The following is a 21,325-nucleotide window of genomic DNA, read 5'->3' on the forward strand; positions in this document are numbered from 1 at the left end:
TTCAAGTCCAGGCTCTGTCTCAGTGGTCTACGGTACTGCATCGCAGTGCTAGCTGTGCCACTAGAGATTCTTGGTTTGAGTCCAGGCTCTGTCTCAGTGGTCTAAGGTACTGCATCGCAGTGATAGCTGTGCCACTAGAGATTCTTGGTTTGAGTCCAGGCTCTGTCTCAGTGGTCTAAGGTACTGCATCGCAGTGATAGCTGTGCCACTAGAGATTCTGGGTTCGAGTCCAGGCTCTGTCTCAGTGGTCTAAGGTACTGCATCGCAGTGATAGCTGTGCCACTAGAGATTCTTGGTTCGAGTCCAGGCTCTGTCTCAGTGGTCTAAGGTACTGCATCGCAGTGCTAGCTGTGCCACTAGAGATTCTGGGTTCGAGTCCAGGCTCTGTCTCAGTGGTCTAAGGTACTGCATCGCAGTGCTAGCTGTGCCACTAGAGATTCTGGGTTCAAGTCCAGGCTCTGTCTCAGTGGTCTAAGGTACTGCATCGCAGTGCTAGCTGTGCCACTAGAGATTCTTGGTTCGAGTCCAGGCTCTGTCTCAGTGGTCTAAGGTACTGCATCGCAGTGATAGCTGTGCCACTAGAGATTCTGGGTTCGAGTCCAGGCTCTGTCTCAGTGGTCTAAGGTACTGCATCGCAGTGCTAGCTGTGCCACTAGAGATTCTGGGTTTGAGTCCAGGCTCTGTCTCAGTGGTCTAAGGTACTGCATCGCAGGGCTAGCTGTGCCACTAGAGATTCTGGGTTCGAGTCCAGGCTCTGTCTCAGTGGTCTAAGGTACTGCATCGCAGTGATAGCTGTGCCACTAGAGATTCTGGGTTCGAGTCTCAGTGGTCTAAGGTACTGCATCGCAGTGCTAGCTGTGCCACTAGAGATTCTGGGTTTGAGTCCAGGCTCTGTCTCAGTGGTCTAAGGTACTGCATCGCAGGGCTAGCTGTGCCACTAGAGATTCTGGGTTTGAGTCCAGGCTCTGTCTCAGTGGTCTAAGGTACTGCATCGCAGGGCTAGCTGTGCCACTAGAGATTCTGGGTTCGAGTCCAGGCTCTGTCTCAGTGGTCTAAGGTACTGCATCGCAGTGATAGCTGTGCCACTAGAGATTCTGGGTTCGAGTCCAGGCTCTGTCTCAGTGGTCTAAGGTACTGCATCGCAGGGCTAGCTGTGCCACTAGAGATTCTGGGTTCGAGTCCAGGCTCTGTCTCAGTGGTCTAAGGTACTGCATCGCAGGGCTAGCTGTGCCACTAGAGATTCTGGGTTCGAGTCCAGGCTCTGTCTCAGTGGTCTAAGGTACTGCATCGCAGTGATAGCTGTGCCACTAGAGATTCTGGGTTCGAGTCCAGGCTCTGTCTCAGTGGTCTAAGGTACTGCATCGCAGTGCTAGCTGTGCCACTAGAGATTCTGGGTTCGAGTCCAGGCAGTGGTCTAAGGTACTGCATCGCAGGGCTAGCTGTGCCACTAGAGATTCTGGGTTCGAGTCCAGGCTCTGTCTCAGTGGTCTAAGGTACTGCATCGCAGTGCTAGCTGTGCCACTAGAGATTCTGGGTTCGAGTCCAGGCTCTGTCTCAGTGGTCTAAGGTACTGCATCGCAGTGCTAGCTGTGCCACTAGAGATTCTGGGTTTGAGTCCAGGCTCTGTCTCAGTGGTCTAAGGTACTGCATCGCAGTGATAGCTGTGCCACTAGAGATTCTGGGTTCAAGTCCAGGCTCTGTCTCAGTGGTCTAAGGTACTGCATCGCAGTGCTAGCTGTGCCACTAGAGATTCTGGGTTCAAGTCCAGGCTCTGTCTCAGTGGTCTAAGGTACTGCATCGCAGTGCTAGCTGTGCCACTAGAGATTCTTGGTTCGAGTCCAGGCTCTGTCTCAGTGGTCTAAGGTACTGCATCGCAGTGCTAGCTGTGCCACTAGAGATTCTGGGTTCGAGTCCAGGCTCTGTCTCAGTGGTCTAAGGTACTGCATCGCAGTGCTAGCTGTGCCACTAGAGATTCTGGGTTCAAGTCCAGGCTCTGTCTCAGTGGTCTAAGGTACTGCATCGCCACTAGAGATTCTGAGTTCAAGTCCAGGCTCTGTCTCAGTGGTCTACGGTACTGCATCGCAGTGCTAGCTGTGCCACTAGAGATTCTTGGTTTGAGTCCAGGCTCTGTCTCAGTGGTCTAAGGTACTGCATCGCAGTGATAGCTGTGCCACTAGAGATTCTTGGTTTGAGTCCAGGCTCTGTCTCAGTGGTCTAAGGTACTGCATCGCAGTGATAGCTGTGCCACTAGAGATTCTGGGTTCGAGTCCAGGCTCTGTCTCAGTGGTCTAAGGTACTGCATCGCAGTGATAGCTGTGCCACTAGAGATTCTTGGTTCGAGTCCAGGCTCTGTCTCAGTGGTCTAAGGTACTGCATCGCAGTGCTAGCTGTGCCACTAGAGATTCTGGGTTCGAGTCCAGGCTCTGTCTCAGTGGTCTAAGGTACTGCATCGCAGTGCTAGCTGTGCCACTAGAGATTCTGGGTTCAAGTCCAGGCTCTGTCTCAGTGGTCTAAGGTACTGCATCGCAGTGCTAGCTGTGCCACTAGAGATTCTTGGTTCGAGTCCAGGCTCTGTCTCAGTGGTCTAAGGTACTGCATCGCAGTGATAGCTGTGCCACTAGAGATTCTGGGTTCGAGTCCAGGCTCTGTCTCAGTGGTCTAAGGTACTGCATCGCAGTGCTAGCTGTGCCACTAGAGATTCTGGGTTTGAGTCCAGGCTCTGTCTCAGTGGTCTAAGGTACTGCATCGCAGGGCTAGCTGTGCCACTAGAGATTCTGGGTTCGAGTCCAGGCTCTGTCTCAGTGGTCTAAGGTACTGCATCGCAGTGATAGCTGTGCCACTAGAGATTCTGGGTTCGAGTCTCAGTGGTCTAAGGTACTGCATCGCAGTGCTAGCTGTGCCACTAGAGATTCTGGGTTTGAGTCCAGGCTCTGTCTCAGTGGTCTAAGGTACTGCATCGCAGGGCTAGCTGTGCCACTAGAGATTCTGGGTTTGAGTCCAGGCTCTGTCTCAGTGGTCTAAGGTACTGCATCGCAGGGCTAGCTGTGCCACTAGAGATTCTGGGTTCGAGTCCAGGCTCTGTCTCAGTGGTCTAAGGTACTGCATCGCAGTGATAGCTGTGCCACTAGAGATTCTGGGTTCGAGTCCAGGCTCTGTCTCAGTGGTCTAAGGTACTGCATCGCAGGGCTAGCTGTGCCACTAGAGATTCTGGGTTCGAGTCCAGGCTCTGTCTCAGTGGTCTAAGGTACTGCATCGCAGGGCTAGCTGTGCCACTAGAGATTCTGGGTTCGAGTCCAGGCTCTGTCTCAGTGGTCTAAGGTACTGCATCGCAGTGATAGCTGTGCCACTAGAGATTCTGGGTTCGAGTCCAGGCTCTGTCTCAGTGGTCTAAGGTACTGCATCGCAGTGCTAGCTGTGCCACTAGAGATTCTGGGTTCGAGTCCAGGCAGTGGTCTAAGGTACTGCATCGCAGGGCTAGCTGTGCCACTAGAGATTCTGGGTTCGAGTCCAGGCTCTGTCTCAGTGGTCTAAGGTACTGCATCGCAGTGCTAGCTGTGCCACTAGAGATTCTGGGTTCGAGTCCAGGCTCTGTCTCAGTGGTCTAAGGTACTGCATCGCAGTGCTAGCTGTGCCACTAGAGATTCTGGGTTTGAGTCCAGGCTCTGTCTCAGTGGTCTAAGGTACTGCATCGCAGGGCTAGCTGTGCCACTAGAGATTCTTTGTTCGAGTCCAGGCTCTGTCTCAGTGGTCTAAGGTACTGCATCGCAGTGCTAGCTGTGCCACTAGAGATTCTGGGTTCGAGTCCAGGCTCTGTCTCAGCCGACCGCGACCGGGAAACCCATGGGGCGGCACACAATTGGCCCAGCATCGTCCGGGTTAGGGGAGGGTTTGGCCGGCAGGGATCGACCTTCGCCTCTCCTGAGTCCATACGGGAGTTGCAGCGATGAGACAGGACTGTAACTACCAATTGGAAACCACGAAATTGGGGAGAAAACGGTAAAAAAAAAAGAAAAGGAAGAAAATAAAATGGAAGCAAATGAAATAGTTTTCCATTTTGCAACTGTTTGGACTAATGATTACAGCCCAGATCGGCTAAACGCAGGCAGGTGTGTTCAAGGCTGCATTGCTTGCTGTACACTGTTTTGTGTGATTATATGCAGCCTGTCTGTCATTTTACCAAAATGTGTCTCTCGACCTGTGCAACTACGTTATAAACTTTCATTTGTAGGCTAGGAGGGTGTAGCAACATCATGATACGTATACGGCAAAGTTGAGTATCTTGTAGGAGCCTAAACCTATGGATGTTACATTGAGCTGGGTTACTAGAATATGAATGACATCATCCATTATGATGTAATAGAAATAAGGCCATGCACCAAAAAACAAACATCCTCCCTAATCTTAAACGGCACCGGCCGCCACCGATGCAGAACTACCTGGTCCCAGATCTGTTTGTGCTCTTGTCAGCACCCCTGGAGAAAGGCAGAAATCATGTTGGGGCTGGTTTAGATATTGAATTCAACAAATGTAAAAAGAATCAAGCTGAAAGGTGTGTTTTTTGACATGTGCATCCTCATTCTACTATGTGCTCTGGCCAACTCCATTACTGTCATTATAAGGCAAACGTGTTTGGCATGACAAGGAGTTGACATGATGGCACAAGCAGACTGGCACTCAGGCTAGGACTGTTCTTCTTGACTCACCAATCATCAATCACATGATGATGATGACCAATGGTAACCAATATGATTACCAATGCCTGTTTGACGAATGACTCTCCTCCCCTCCCCACATCCATACCCTCTCCTAACCAGGTGAAAGGCGGGATGCTGGCCTGCAGGCGCTGGCTTCGGGGGCGGAGCCTGTACTGCTCCAAGCTGCTGACATCACGGGCCCGCTCGCGCTACCTCTTCCTTGGCTACCTGCTGATTCTGCACGTGGCTGTCCTCATGTGCCTCACCGGCGCCCTCTAGTGCTGTGGGGTGAAAACAATCACAAATTGCAGATAGAAATATAATTTATAGAGCAGACTGAGGCACGTTTCCTCCATGACAAAGACGGTTTGTTCTGCGCAATGTTTTTCTATGTAGTTCACTTGACGCTGGGGGTGTTAACATTGCAGATACAAATGTCATGTGTAGACAAGACACCATGGCCCGTTTCCTCCACGACAAAGAGGAATGTCTGTTCTACTCCATTTCGAGGTAGTTAACCATGTCTTTTTCCCCTGGAATCTTATTCCACCTTTCAGAATAAGCTGCAGGTTTTTGTCTAGTATCCAGAGTTTTCATAAGAGTGAGGGCTTTTGGGGTGTGTCTCAAGTCTTGTAGCTTCTTCGCCTCGCCTCCTTCCCTTGGTTCTCACTGGTCTGAAAAGAAAATGGACAGCTGAAAGTGGGTCCTTTGGTTAGATCCTACCTTCTTGTTTTCACCCATTTTTTTGTCAGATCAGTGCAGACGGAGGCGAGAGGAAGAAGACTGTTATTGACTATTAAGACTCAGCTTTTGGAGTGTCTCAGGAGAAAGTGCCGTTTCGATCCTGTCTGTTATGTGTTAAAGCCTGAGACGGAACAGAAAGCCATATCCATTCTACATGAACGCTAGCCTAAGACGTGCGTACGTACGTACGTGTGTGTGTGTGTGTGTTTGAAACACATTTGTGTGCGCAGGTGTGTGTGTTCATTTGCACGTGTACAAGAAATAAACACTAGTCCACTGTAACCTCATTTAGATTCCCCTTGGAGAACAAAGACTGGTGTAAGTCTAAGATGATTCATCAACAACATGATGGAACTGCCCCACTCAGACTGATGCTGATGTCTGGCAAGACACAGATACGGTATTTCAGGAGAGAAGGGTGGAAAAGGCCAATAGTACTATTTCTGCAAAGATGCCTATGTAATTGCACTGCTGCTCAACCCTTCTCCCCAATACCAAACCCACTGTGTGCTCAACCTGGCACGACCAGGCCATGGCACAATGTTCCCTTTGGCACCCCCTGGTGTCTCCTGGGTAATAACTGTCTCATGGTGGCCTTGGCACAATTCTAAGGTCTATTCTATAGCTGCTGCATTCAAAGCTATGCACTAAAACTCCCAATTGTATGCATCTCATTTCACATCAGGGGGTGTTTTTTTCCCCTTCTCTCCTTCAGCAAAGATATTCAACATAATATAGGGCCAGGAGTTTTATCTGACCACGTGTCCTGATAAGGAAATACTGATCTGGACCCTAGTAATATGATCTAACTGGCCCCTAGTAATAGGATCTAACTGGACCCTAGTAATAGGATCTAACTGGACCCTAGTAATAGGATCTAACTGGACCCTAGTAATAGGATCTAACTGGACCCTAGTAATAGGATCTAACTGGACCCTAGTAATAGGATCTAACTGGCCCCTAGTAATAGGATCTAACTGGCCACAAGTAATAGGATCTAACTGGCCACAAGTAATAGGATCTAACTGGACCCTAGTAATAGGATCTAACTGGACCCTAGTAATAGGATCTAACTGGACCCTAGTAATAGGATCTACTGGACCCTAGTAATAGGATCTAACTGGACCCTAGTAATAGGATCTAACTGGACCCTAGTAATAGGATCTAACTGGCCACTAGTAATAGGATCTAACTGGACCCTAGTAATAGGATCTAACTGGACCCTAGTAATAGGATATATCTGGCCCCTAGTAATAGGATCTAACTGGACCCTAGTAATAGGATCTAACTGGACCCTAGTAATAGGATCTAACTGGCCCCTAGTAATAGGATCTAACTGGACCCTAGTAATAGGATCTAACTGGACCCTAGTAATAGGATCTAACTGGCCCCTAGTAATAGGATCTAACTGGTCCCTAGTAATAGGATCTATCTGGAACCTAAAGGTTTTACCTTGTCAGATCACATGGTCCGAAGAATATCCTCCTACCCCGTTTGTGAGCATGTACCCTGGTAAGTGTGTAAGTAAGATGTTGTATTTAAGGGTGGAGTGTAAAAGGGTGCGAGTGTGCACCCTTGAAAGTCTACTGTGTGTATTTATGTATCTGTATTTGTTGCTCTGTGCCCCCCAATGCTCTGTTGTTCACTGTACATTTCTACTTCATCTGTTGATTGATTACATGCTGATTTAATCACTTGATTGATAGTGCAGGGTGGCAATTCACAAAGCAGGAGACAATATGTCAGCCATCTTACTTTGAGACAATTTGGGATATATTTCGTATTTCTCTGGTTCGTATCTCATCTGTTTCAAGTTTAGCATGGGAAGTACTGAGAGAATGTCATACTTATAACAAGTGTGTTTTACCTCTCTGCACTAGGAAATATGAAGCCTGAGTGACAAGCTGTTTGTTTGTGCCATCATGCCAACTCTTTCTCACTCATTGTTATACCAAACACGTTTGGCTTGACAATGAGCAATGGAGTTGGCCAGAACACAAACAGATTTGGGACCAGGATAGGAAATCTGGTGTTTAAGAATATTTACGGTAGTTAGCCAGCTGAGCTAAAAACATTGCTCCTGCTTTGTGGGATACCACCATAGAGAATGATAGAGGCCTCTAGTGGCCAAAAGGCTGAATTAGCATGGGCAGCGCCATTGAGGGCTTCCACCATTTTAATGTAGTCAACTGGGTTGGACTTCCAACTTCATTGGCTGATCCCTCCTGGTGACCCTGTTGGAGTCATGTCCAACCGGGTCATTAGGAGGGATCAGCTAATCGTGAAGAAGAAGATTGACTACTTCAATGGCACTGCCCATGCTGTCAGACGCTGTAATGGCACAGATACAAAGATAATGGATACCACCCTGTTCTAACGTTGGTGTTGTGGTCCTGATTGTCTGTATATATGTTGTGATTGAGGAAAGGATGACAAAATACATCTATTTATAAGAGGAAATGCTACTGAGTGAAACCGAATTGTCATATTTTCTAAATAGGCTCTATTTTTTAGAAGTCAAATCGTTTGGACAGCAATTACTATCCTATCCAGGCATTAATGGGTTCAATACCTTGAGGTTGACTTTCACGAAGAAAGGAATTTTAATAAATCTGTTTGAAAAACACGACTCAAGTTACCTGTTTTTGATGTGTGTGGACGTGAAGTCCCCACAGAAATAGTAAACGAACAACAAAGATTTCACCAACTGGGGACATTTTGTTTGTCCCCACAAGGGCAAATGCTATTTCTAGGGGGTTTAGGGTTAAGGTTAGAATTAGTGGTAGGGTTAGGGAAAATAGGATTTTGAATGGGACTGAATTCTTTGGCCCCACAAGCTTAGTTATACAAGACTGCTGCATTCAAAGCTATGCACTAAAACTCCCAATTGTATGCATCTCATTTCACATCAGGGGGTGTTTTTTTTCCCTTCTCTCCTTCAGCAAAGATATTCAACATAATGTAGGGCCAGGAGTTTTATCTGACCACGTGTCCTGATAAGGAAATACTGATCTGGACCCTAGTAATATGATCTAACTGGGCCCTAGTAATATGATCTAACTGGCCCCTAGTAATAGGATCTATCTGCACCCTAGTAATATGATCTAACTGGCCCCTAGTAATAGGATCTAACTGGCCCCTAGTAATAGGATCTAACTGGCCCCTAGTAATAGGATCTAACTGGCCCCTAGTAATAAGATCTATCTGGACCCTAGTAATAGGATCTAACTGGACCCTAGTAATAGGATCTATCTGGACCCTAGTAATAGGGTCTATCTGGACCCTAGTAATAGGGTCTATCTGGACCCTAGTAATAGGGTCTATCTGGACCCTAGTAATAGGGTCTATCTGGACCCTAGTAATAGGATATAACTGGACCCTAGTAATAGGGTCTATCTGGACCCTAGTAATAGGATATAACTGGACCCTAGTAATAGGGTCTATCTGGACCCTAGTAATAGGATATAACTTTACCCTAGTAATAGGGTCTATCTGGACCCTAGTAATAGGATATAACTGGACCCTAGTAATAGGGTCTATCTGGACCCTAGTAATAGGATATAACTGGAACCTAGACTTTGTCCTGGTCAAGTTGCATGGTCAGAAAAACCTACTAGCTGTTTCATATTTAGCATGGAGAATGTCATACTAATAACAAGTGTGTTTATTACCGCTCTGCACTAGGAAATATGTAGCCTGAGTGACGGTCTGTGCCATCATGCCAACTCCTTAACATTTGTTTGGCTTGAGAAGGAACAATGGAATTGCCCAGAGCACAAAACCAGTGGAAGCAGAATAGCCCCAAAACATATTGATCCACCACCATTTCTTTACAGTAGGGGGTTATTTTCTGTTTATGCATCTTTCTTTCAACATCAAATCCACCACTGGTGTGCGTGAACAAAGAGATTTATTTCATGTCATACAAGAGCGTTTGCTGACAGGGATTTTGCTAAACGGCATTGGTACTTGGACTGGAACCGGAGTTACGGTCAGATAACATTAAAATCTATCTCCTTGGCCACGCAAACCGGTGGTGGGTATGGTGTTGAAATAAGGAAGCTGTGCCGCCCCCTCCCAGGTATGAAGTCAGTGGCATTCATGAGACCACATACAACAGCATCATGAAGTGACACTGACATTCGTAAGGACCTGTACTCCAACAATATTCTATCTGGTGGTACCACCATGCACCCTGGTCTCCAGCACCATTAAAATCAAGGTAAATGGCTGGGAACAGGCCTACGATACACACACACACGGGGGGGGGGGCACAGGACCTGACATTTGAGCTATTTCTTATGATTACAAAACTACATGAAAGAATGAAACTGAAGAAAGGACATGTAAAATAGAGAGAACTTTCAAACATATGGAACTCTGCTCTCTAAACCTCCCCCTCGTGTAGATGATTGACCCCCCTGAGAATAAGGGCTCAGTCTTGGTCGGTGGATCCATCTTTCCTCCCTGTCCACCTTCCAGCGAATGTGGATCAGTAAGGAGGAATACAAGGAGGCTAGAGCTTCCATCGTCCACAGGAAGTGCTTCTAACCACCATTCCCTGCACCCCTGTATCCCACTCCAACCAGCATATGACCCCACCATCCTCCTGATAGAGGGGGTCATTTTGCTGAAGTTGTGAAGTTTCCCCTAGCTACAGATCTAGGATCAGCTTCCCCTTCCCCAATCGTAAGTGCAAAACTGACTCAAGATCAGTGTCTAGGGGCACACCCTACCCCTTAATACACCGTCCCATGACCTTCCACTCTAGTGACCTCTTGACACCCACCGTCTTAACACACTCTTTGGCCACAAATACGAGTATAAGACGAGTCAACAACATTATTTGGACATGAGTTAATAGAAAATGAACTTTTAAAAGTGAGATTTTGACTGGGCAGTTATTTAAAAAGGTCCAACATTCAGATTTGTAAAGCTTTCTTTATTGATGAACAGACTGGGATTCTCAGTGTTACACACAAATCATTCATCATTTGATTTTATTTCTATTACTGTACTACATTTTTTCTAAATCACATTTGACACAATGAGATATAATACCTTATAAGCCCTTGAAATAGTCAGAAAAAAGATAAATCTGCTGCTAAAATGTACTACTTGTCACACCCTGACCGTAGAGAGCTTTTTATGTCTCTATTTTGGTTTGGTCAGGGGGTGATTTGGGTGGGCATTCTATGTTCTATTTTCTATGTTTTGGTATTTCTTTGTTTTGGCCTGGTATGGTTCTCAATCAGGGACAGCTGTCTATCGGGAACCATACTTAGGTAGCCCTTTTCCCTCCTTTCTGTGTGGGAAGTTAACTTTGTTTATTGTTTTTGTTGGCGTCACCTGAATAAAGGAATATGTACGCTCATGTCCACTTCCTTTGACGGCTGTGACAATACTAAAATGTAATACCATAATTCAACTGTGAATTAATTGGAAAGAACATTAAAGTCAACTTTAAAACATTTCTAAATGGTCTATGACAGTGAGTTGATGACATAAAAGCTAACATTCAGTTTAATTTAATTACACATTTTTTTCAGAACGATAATACAAAATTAAACAGAAAATAGACAGAGAAATTGCCATGCAAAAGCTAGCATCTGGCACATTTTTACTGTGACTGCCTCTCCACCTCAGGTTTTTACTTGCCATACCAGAGGAAGAGGGGCACACCGTTGTTGCCAGAATTCAGACTTTTTTCAATGAAGACCAAGCCGGCCTCCTCATAAGGACCGTCTGCCTTGGGGTTGGATGTAATGGTCAAGGCCTTGATAGGGAGAGATCCATCTTTCTTGAGCCAGACAAACACTGGCCGACCGGATGTTCCCTCGTTGAGGTTAACATTCACCACGGAGAAACCACGCTGCTGTAGGCTGAAATCCTGCTCATGGTTGATGGAGACATTCACCCTGGTGACCCCGCAGCCCTGATCAGTGGATTGACGGTACCAGAGGAAGATCCAGCTTCCTCCAGCACCTCTATTGAGATCTTCATCCATCCGGATGTAGCCCTTGTTGAAAAGGTTGATGTCTTCTTGGAATGAGGTGGTGGCAGCAACGTCACAGATGTAGGTCTCACTCTCTCTCTTCACCCAGAGGTTGATGTGATCTCCTGAGTTACCGCGGTTCAGATCACATGGTAGCCTTTCCCAGCCGTATTTGAATTGAGCGGCCTCTGCATTCACATTAGTGGTGAGTAGCAGATCTACAATGGGAATGTCATACTTAGGGCTTGCACCACTAAAGTACCACAGATGGATGACATTTCCCTTTGCTCCAGAGTTGATGTTTTCTGGGAGCTCAGTGTACCCTGCACTCCTTGGGCCATCTTTCATTCCATCATTGAATGAGAACTGGACTCTGGTGATGGGTTCTTCATTGCCCTTTTTGTACCACATGTAAACTCTGGTGGTGGATGAATTGCCTTGGTTGAGGTTTACATCCATCATGTGAAAGCCTTGGCCACGAAGCTGTTCTTCCTTTTTAGAGTCAATGGAGATTTCAATTTCTGTGATGTATTTAGAAGCCATTTTATGTAGTTGGAGACAAGCGTCTGTAAAGTACGAATACATAGTGGCATTGGTCAACACCTCATATGATGCAAGAAACAACACTAAACACACCAAAGACCAGGACATTTGATGAGTATAAAGTATGAAAGAATTAACGGCTAGCATTGTCTCCAGCTGTTCTAAAGGGGAAACATGGCTTGTCAAAATGATAACTTCAAGGATGCACGAAAAATGCCCTGAACAGATACTAAAACAGAAACATGGGCTCGGCTGAGTCTAATTAATAATTATACAAATATATTAATTTATAAGTTAACTGAAAAAGAAAAAGAACCACTACAACACATAATCACATAAACCAGGAGCGGTAACAACGCCCCCTAGAGGACAGCATTGACCACACATTTGTTTTGCTCCTCAGCTTTACATCAATTATGATCTAAATTGAAGACTATGATTCTTTGATCATCTGAATCAGGTGTTATGGTGCTAGTGGAGCAAGTGTGCAACCCATGTATCCCACCACCACCTAACACACAGACATACTCATATTCACATCAGGACCCTTAATTGCAAGTAATTTCGTTACCAGTGATGTTGTGCTCTTCCTCTGTTCTGGAGTGTCTTCTCTGGGAGAAAGTGTCTTCTCTGGGAGAAAGTGTACACATCAAAGAGCTGAGTGTCTCTTTTATACAGTTTGTCCAGTTAAGGTGGCAAATTATTAACCTATCAGAGTTCTACAGAATACATAGAACTAGGAACTGTATCTTTCCTCCTCCACAGACCACACCCCTCCTCTAGTAATGTCTCAACCTGTCCATCCAGTACCCAGTTCATGTCTCCTTCTGACCCTGACCTGAACGTTGGAATCCATAGAGGTGAAACTGCCACCTCAGTTTGCGATTTACAACAAAGACGTTAATTCAAACAACAAAGACAAAATAAAATTGGTTGAACATCATTCCACATGATTACCCACACAATAGAACAGCAGAGTATGTACTATGATGTATTTATTTTATTTAGATATACATCTTCTTTTAGATGGTAGATCTCATTTAATATTGCAGAGAGATTGTGGCTTCTATCAATGTAATTATCTGCACCATTTCCAATACCCCATATATATATATATATATATATATATAGGTTTATTGTATTTTATGACTTTATTATTTTCCCCTAAGCCTACCACCCCACTCCAAATTGGAGTAAACTAATGGACAACTCTACTTCCAGCTTATACATAATATAAACATTTTACATGAGTTATCTTTTTGTCCCACCATTAAGCTACTCAAAACTCCTCTCATCTATCTCTGAAGACCATCACGTTTTAATTTCTATTTGCCATATATTTTTCAACTGTGCTGTGATGTTTTAAGAAGGTTATGAACCTTTCTATTCTCATAGTTTCTACAGATTATCTTTAATGTACAAACATTTTGCTAAAAGTATGTATTATTATATTATAGATTGATTGACTATGACTTTTAAATCAACCAGCAGTGCTATTTGCAGAGTTAGCTTCAGGTAGTGGTTCCCGCGGCTATCGATAAGCATCTTGGCTTTGCCGTTTGTGAAGAGAATAAATACTTTTATCTTACCGAGACATGAGAAGGGCGCCAGACAAGTATAGCTGGAGCGTACCTGACTGGTAGGACTAAGCATGAATAGTCATGGAAAATGGTGAAAAACATATCCTACTACTGTACAATCTAATAAAAGTTAGGTGAGAAACAGAGTGTCATATCTGTGTTCTATACAATACATTTCTACATTCTGTAATGTTTTTTTCTTCTAGTAATGATCACATAAGACAAAAACCAGGCTGACACTGACATTTTAGGACTGGAGTTGTGCATCTCTGGTTTAATGCACAAAATCCCCAGGATTAATTGGCACAAGGTCCTCTAGTAATTATAATTATACGATACTGTTACGTTGGACAGTGGTGGACTGGGACACTGTTAACTACATAGAGATTGGTTTGACCTTTGCAGACCAAGGTGCTCTGTCAGTAGTGCATTCTTGTCATCATATTGTGAATGTCGATCCCAAAGAGTTTGATCTCCTCCTTGATTGTTGTACTTCAAATCTTTGTTTTTAACGAGAACCAGTTGAAATAATTTTATCCTATACAGTGGGGAGAACAAGTATTTGATACACTGCCGATTTTGCAGTCTTTGGAGAAAATCAACACCCTTCATAAAATCTACTGACTTCAATTGTACCTAATGTGTGGTCCAATATTACAATCAGATCAGTCATGTTGTTTTCAAACTGCTTGAAATGAGACGTAGAAGACATGGCTGAGCACAGGAAAAGGGAATCTGACTCAGATCTCAATTATCATTGAAGAACATAACAAGGTAAATCACCTCTCAGTCAGTGGATGGAATACCCAGGGCCATTGGAGATGACAACAAAACAGAAGTCAGTCTTTTAGTTGAAATGGAGCTAAGATACTTGGCATCCCTCTACAATGCTTATATATACATTGTGATCTAACCAGAACTCTTCTGAAGTGTTTCGACCTTTGTGCACTAACATATGACGACACCCTCTGCCTCATCAATTGTTGTTCATGTATTGATTTTGTTTCATACTCCTCTGTGGGTTGCTAAGGTTATTGTCTTGGTTAGAGAAACACTCATCTTTCATTAGTACAAGTCTTTAGATGTGGGAATGACATATGTTCAATGTAAATGAACAGGTGGTGTAATGTAACTTTAGAGTCATCGTTAAGAAGAGATGACTGACTCCAAAATAAGAGCATGGTCGTGAAACACATCAGAGCAAAGTGGTATTTTCCTACCATGAGAGAAAGACAGTGAGAGAGACAGATAGAGAGAGAGACAGATAGAGAGAGACAGATATAGAGAGACAGATAGAGAGAGAGACAGATAGAGAGAGACAGATAGAGAGAGAGACAGATAGAGAGAGACAGATAGAGAGAGACAGATAGAGAGAGACAGATAGAGAGAGAGACAGATAGAGAGAGACAGATAGAGAGAGACAGATAGAGAGAGAGACAGATAGAGAGAGACAGATAGAGAGAGACAGATAGAGAGAGACAGATAGAGAGAGAGACAGATAGAGAGAGACAGATAGAGAGAGACAGATAGAGAGAGAGAGACAGATAGAGAGAGACAGATAGAGAGAGACAGATAGAGAGAGAGACAGATAGAGAGAGACAGATAGAGAGAGACAGATAGAGAGAGACAGATATAGAGAGACAGATAGAGAGAGACAGATAGAGAGAGAGACAGATAGAGAGAGAGACAGATAGAGAGAGACAGATAGAGAGAGAGACAGATAGAGAGAGAGACAGATAGAGAGAGAGACAGATAGAGAGAGACAGATAGAGAGAGAGACAGATAGAGAGAGAGACAGATAGAGAGAGACAGATAGAGAGAGACAGATAGAGAGAGAGACAAATAGAGAGAGACAGATAGAGAGAGACAGATAGAGAGAGAGAGGAAAACAGAGAGGCTTTCCACTGTAGAGTTGTCGTCATCTTATCATTGATGAGAATGTCTCAGATGACAACCGAACTGACATTGTATTCATTAAGTACCACAGCATATGTTCAACTGGTCGGATTACCAGAATATAGTTCATTTCCCCCCATCTTCCCAGAATCTCTATGTTAACCAAAAGGTTTGCAAATGTAACCTCAGTAGGGTGGAGAGAGGAAAAAGGGGGGAAGATGTATTTATGACTGTCATAAACCTTCCCCCAGGCCAACCTCATGACACCACCATGAGAGAAAGAAAGTGAGAGAGACAGAGAGAGAGAGCGAGGAAGACAGAGAGGCTTTTATAAGCCTTAATATACAAATGTCAAAAAAGATGTGTGTTTGGTTAGTCTCTCATCTCAGAAAAGAGAGATCTGCAATTCCACCTGCCGGCCACTAGTTGGAGGGATTACACCTGGAACTCATGTCTGTCTGATTCTTGACCAGCTTTGTCACCTCCTGGCAGATGGGCTGGACCAGGGCGGAGGTGGAGAGGCTGCTGAGGGGGACTCGATATGTTGGGACGCGGCGGTAGACTGGGTGAGGGGTGGCTCCATGGCCTGGCCGTAGTGTAGGGGGAGTCTGGGGGAGCTGCCTTGAGGGTATCCGGGATGAGGGAAGGCCTCCACACACCCTGGGAGAGTCACCTGGAAGAGATGGTTGGCCAGACGTCATCAAAACAACCACACAGGGTTTGATACCCACCAACATGATAAGAAATACAGCTGAATCTTTGTTTTTGGTTATTTTTTTCAAATTCAAAAGGTATTATCATTATTGGATAAGTTTGCTGGGTGAACATTGTCTCTCTTCCACCAGTATTTCACATATATTCAAATGAGGGAAAACAAGGGAAAATATACACAAGCACATTGGGATCAAACTCACACGAGGAAAGAAATATATATATATATTTTAAATGAATATCTGATTCAAACTGAGCGTTTGAACTCTACTTATGGGTGACTTTAGAATGTGGACATGAGATGTGCATGAGTGTCTGATTCTACACAAAACTAATCAAAGAAAGATCAGAAAGAGAAGAGCTGTGTCCACTCAACGCCAGCCATACATTCAGTTCAGAAAACGGTTTCTAAATTACACTGGTTCTGCAAAAAGGCACTGCGTGAAGGCATCTGGTTGAAACAGGCAGACAAACATGGATAACAATAACATTCCATACAGAGGAGAGACCAGTGAGGAGAGGGGAGGTCACATGGGCAATAACAGATAGACTCTCTGCAGAGGCCGTCATCAATCAAAGCAAATCAAATTGTATTGGTCACATACACATGGTTAGCAGATGTTAATGCGAGTGTAGCGAAATGCTTGTGCTTCTAGTTCCGACCGTGTAGTAATATCTAACAAGTAATCTAACAATTTCACAACAACTACCTTATACACACAAGTGTAAAGGAATGAATAAGAATATGTACATATAAATATATGGATGAGCGTTGGCCAAACGGCATAGGCAAGATACAGTATATACATATGAGATGACTAATATAGTGTATGTAAACTTTATATAAAGTGCCATTGTTTAAAGTGACTAGGGATACATTTATTACATCCAATTTTGAATTCTTAAAGTGGCTAGAGATTTGAGTCAGTATGTTGGCAGCAGCCACTCAATGTTAGTGAGTGGGGTTATAGAAAAAAAGAAGCAAACATGTTTGGTGTTTGCCAAAGGGCATGTGGGAGACTCCCCAAACATATGAAAGAAGGTACTCTGGTCAAATGAGACTAAAATAGAGATTTTTGGCCTTCAAGGAAACCACTATTTCTGGCGCAAACCCAACACCTCTCATCACCCCAAGAACAACATCCCCAAGGTGAAGCATGGTGGTGGCAGCATCATGCTGTTGGGATGTTTTTCATCGCAGGGTCTGGGAAACTGGTCAGAATTGAAGGAAAGATGGATGGCGCCAAATACAGGGAAATTGGACGGAGGTTCACCTTCCAGCAGGACAATTACCCCAAGCATACTGCTAAAGCAACACTCGAGTGGTTTAAGGAGAAACATTTAAATGTATTGGAAGGACCTTGTCAAAGCCCAGACCTCAATCCATTTGAGAGTCTGTGGTATGACTTAAAGATTGCTGTACGCCAGCAGAACCCATCCAACTTGAAGGAGCTGGAGCAGTTTTGCCTTGAAGAATGGGCAAAAATCCCAGTGGCTAGATGTGCCAAGCTTATAGACATACCCCAAGAGACTTGCAGCTGTAATTGCTGCAAAAGGTGGCTCTACAAAGTATTGACGTTGGGGGGGGTTAGTTATGCATGCTCAAGTTTTCTGTTTTTTTGTATTATTTATTTTTTGTTTCACAATAAAAAATATTTTGCATATTCAAAGTGGTAGGCATGTTGTGTAAATAAAATGATACACACCCACAAAAATTATATTTTAATTCCAGGTTGTAAGGCAACAAAATAGGAAAAATGCCAAGGGTCAAGTCGGTTAAGACATCTACTTTGTGCATGACACAAGTAATTTTTCCAACAAATGCTTACAGACAGATTATCACTTATAATTGACTGTATCACAATTCCTGCGGGTCAGAAGTTTGCATACACTAAGTTGACTGTGCCTTTAAACAGCTTGGAAAATTCCAGAAAATTATGTCATGGCTTTAGAAGCTTTTGATAGGCTAATTAACATCATTTGAGTCAATTGGAAGTGTACCTGGGGATGTATTTAAAGGCCTACCTTCAAACTCAGTGGCTCTTTGCTTGAAATGTAGACCTGCACACGTCTGATTCATCCTTTGGAGCAATTTCCAAACACCTGAAGGTACCATGTTCATCTGTACAAACAATAGTATGCAAGTATAAACACCATAGCACCACGTAGCCGTCATACTGCTCAGGAAGGAGACGCGTTCTGTGTCCTAGAGATGAACGTACTGTGGTGTGAAAAGTGCATATATTGACATAACCCGAAAGGCCGCTCAGCAAGGAAGAAGCCACTGCTCCAAAACCGCCATAAAAAGCCAGACTACGGTTTGCAACTACACATGGGGACAACGATAGTATTTTTTGGAGAAATCTCCTCTGGTCTGATGAAACAAAAATAGAACTGTTTGGCCATAATGACCATCGTTATGTTTGGAGGAAAAAGGGGGAGGCTTGCAAGTCCAAGAACATTATCCCAACCATGAAGCACGGAGATAACAACATCATGTTGTGGGGGTGCTTTGCTGCAGGAGGGACTGGTGCACTTCACAAAATAGATGACATCATGAGTAAGGAACATTATGTGGATATATTGAAGCAACATCTCAAGGCATCAGTCAGGTAGTGAAAGCATGGTCGCAAATGGGTCTTAAAATGGACAATGACCCCTCCAAATGGACAATGACCCCAAGCATACTTCCAAAGTTGTGGCAAAATGGCATAAGGACTACAAACCCTCATACATGTACAATTGGCCTACATAAACTCCCATCAAAAGGGATTGTATTGTCGCCAACTTGGTTCTCGCTCTCTTTCGTGTGCATGTGAAACAATCTTGGTCACAAGGATTGTGGTGTACACATGCCATCTCTGCTGAAAACATTATGTATTTGATATGGGACAAAAGAAAGCCTGATATTGATTTTTGCATTCACATGTAAGTATAAAACCATATTGTAATACATAAAACCAATTATTAGTAGGCATAGGAGATAACAGAGACTCTAAATCCAAAGCATATGAAATGTATTTATTTCAGAGTAGGCCAACAGACTAATGTTTGGATTTGACCCCTTTCACCTGTTATATTCAAAAGAACTGCTTAACCCTGGTCTGTACAGTTAGTCTAGTGCTAAAGTGGTGAGTGTGTATGTGTGTGTACATCAGAGACATGTGTACTTTCGTAGAGCTTATGTCAGCTTTCATGGGAACTCTCTCTTAACCTCAGCTATTGATTTGGTCTGAAAGAGAGAGAGCATATCATATCTGTCCTTTGTTAAAGATTTAATGTCTCCTGAGCAAACAAAGGGTTTATTTATTGACCAGAATCCATGCCAGATACGTTTTTAATTAAATATTGGATAACATGATGTACTACTTCTAAAAAAGTTGGCTGGGGTGCATTTGGTTACTTGGAAGTTCAGGGGATGGTGTTGAAATCTCAAAACACATGTCCACCAGGATTGTGTTAATTATTGTTTATTTAATTAACTAGGCAAGTCAGTTAAGAACAAATTATTGTTTACAATGACGGCCTACCCGAGACGATGCTCGGCAATTGTGCTCCGCCCTATGGGACTCCCATTCATGGCCAGATTGTGACACAGCCTAGAATTGAACCAGGCTGTGATATCTCTAGCACTGAGATGCTGTGCCTTAGACCACTGCGCCACTTGGGAGAATCTATTAGAAGCAATGCAGATGAGAGCACTATTAAGATATTATATGAACATTCCCAATGGTTGTTTTTCATGATTGGGTTTTGTATTTTGGGATTTTCTTTGGTGTATTTCCTATGCTACTATCCTTCCATTTAGTTGAATTGTTGTAGAATTGTGATAAGCAGTGCTCCGTTGGAAAAGAGACCTTGATCTCCTTTGACACTACATTCTGCCAGTGACAGATGTACATAGTGACAACAACAACAACTAACATCGAAACGCCACATACAATAGAATCCAACTTTAGAATCCATTTGTTTTATTGTTGTGACCAAAGTGTTCTTTGAAAAATACATGTCTGACATTGTACTGGCTATAGTTCACAGTTGAAACTTCTTGTCATGGTCCTTGGTCCATTTCATGGGTACATTGAGCTGTGCTTTGTCATTAAAGTCTCATGTAAACCATTAGCTATCTAAACATACAGATGTTTACATTGTCGTGGAAATTCATAGTTAGCTAGCTAGCAAGCAAGGGATAAGAACGTTGCCAGCCAGTATGATAATGGAACATTTAGAACGAACGTCCGAGTCACATCCATAGATACAGAACAATAAACGACTGGGTCGTGTCTCCAGCAACCAAAACGATACAAATGACCAGCCAGTTCTGGTAGCAACCATAGATTTGTTTCAGGACATTATGAAGTGTAAGTTTGAAGAAATTCATTAAAATAATGTTTTTTATGAAAATATATAAACCTTCACTTTGTTTTGGGCCTAACAACGCCCGTGCCAATATATCCTCCAAACACTTGCTTCTCGGGCATTATCACTTAAGTTACTTTATCAGAATAAAATTTGCAGCAGGGCATCTACATGTAAGACCTGTGGTTTCAGTGATACAGTATTGTAGATAATCCTGACTTTTCTCATAAAGGAAGGAGACATGATGATAAATGATACAGTAGGTCATTGGTGACCTGGAAAACTCATGTAAACTGGATCCTGGACTTCCTGACGGTCCACCCCCAGGTGGTAAGAGTAGGCAACACCACGTCTGTAGCGCTGATCCTTAACACTGGGGCCTCTCAGGGGTGTGTACTTTGTCCCATCCTGTATTCCCTGTTTACCCACGACTGCGTGGCCAAACACGACTCAAACACAATCATTAAGTTTGCTGACGACACAACACTGGTAGGCCTGATCACCGACAACGATGAGACGCCTATGGGGTGGAGGTCAGAGAACTGGCAGTGTGGTGCCAGGACAACAACCTCTCCCTCAATGTGAGCAAGACAATGGAGCGGATCGTGGACTACAGAAAAAGGCGGGCCGAACAGGCCCCCATTAACATCGACGGGTCTGTAGTGGAGCGGGTCGAGAGTTTCAAGTTCCTTGGTGTCCACATCCCCAATGAACTGACATGGTCCAAACATACCAAGACAGTCGTGAAGAGGGCACAACAGGAGACTGAAAATATTTGGCATGTGTCCCCAGATCCTCAAAAG

At 43.9% G+C, this 21,325-nt stretch overlaps 2 protein-coding genes across 7 annotated transcripts in view; one reads left to right on the top strand and one right to left on the bottom strand.

Annotated features, from left to right (window-relative positions):
- LOC110506186 (golgin subfamily B member 1) overlaps window positions 1-8,064 on the top strand; it is a 63,416-nt gene extending 55,352 nt beyond the window's left edge. For all 6 annotated transcript variants that reach the window (XM_036963556.1, XM_036963557.1, XM_036963558.1 and 3 more), the window contains one exon: window positions 4,815-8,064. In XM_036963556.1, coding sequence (XP_036819451.1) covers window positions 4,815-4,973 — 159 coding nt within the window. In that variant the 3' untranslated portion in view covers window positions 4,974-8,064. The remainder of the gene's footprint in view (window positions 1-4,814) is intronic.
- A 2,295-nt stretch (window positions 8,065-10,359) lies between these two features.
- Window positions 10,360-12,681, bottom strand: LOC118944460. The gene is made up of 2 exons (XM_036963941.1): window positions 12,548-12,681; window positions 10,360-11,999 (listed from the first exon to the last, which is right to left on the bottom strand). Exons 1-2 carry the CDS (start codon window positions 12,624-12,626, stop codon window positions 11,089-11,091), a joined length of 990 nt encoding a protein of 329 aa, XP_036819836.1. The 5' UTR covers window positions 12,627-12,681; the 3' UTR covers window positions 10,360-11,088.
- Between the last annotated feature and the right edge of the window lie 8,644 nt (window positions 12,682-21,325).

Source organism: Oncorhynchus mykiss, chromosome 26 (genome assembly GCF_013265735.2).
Source record: "Oncorhynchus mykiss isolate Arlee chromosome 26, USDA_OmykA_1.1, whole genome shotgun sequence".
NCBI lineage: Eukaryota > Metazoa > Chordata > Actinopteri > Salmoniformes > Salmonidae > Oncorhynchus > Oncorhynchus mykiss.

What these genes read in the sequence shown, in the direction of transcription:
- LOC118944460 (XM_036963941.1), bottom strand. Translation starts at nt 12,626, where the DNA reads ATGTGTACACTTTCTCCCAGAGAAGACACTTTCTCCCAGAGAAGACAC. An exon ending in GGAAGAGCACAACATCACTG is followed by an intron (nt 12,000 to 12,547) that starts GTAACGAAATTA and finishes CGTACTTTACAG; the next exon opens with ACGCTTGTCTCCAACTACAT.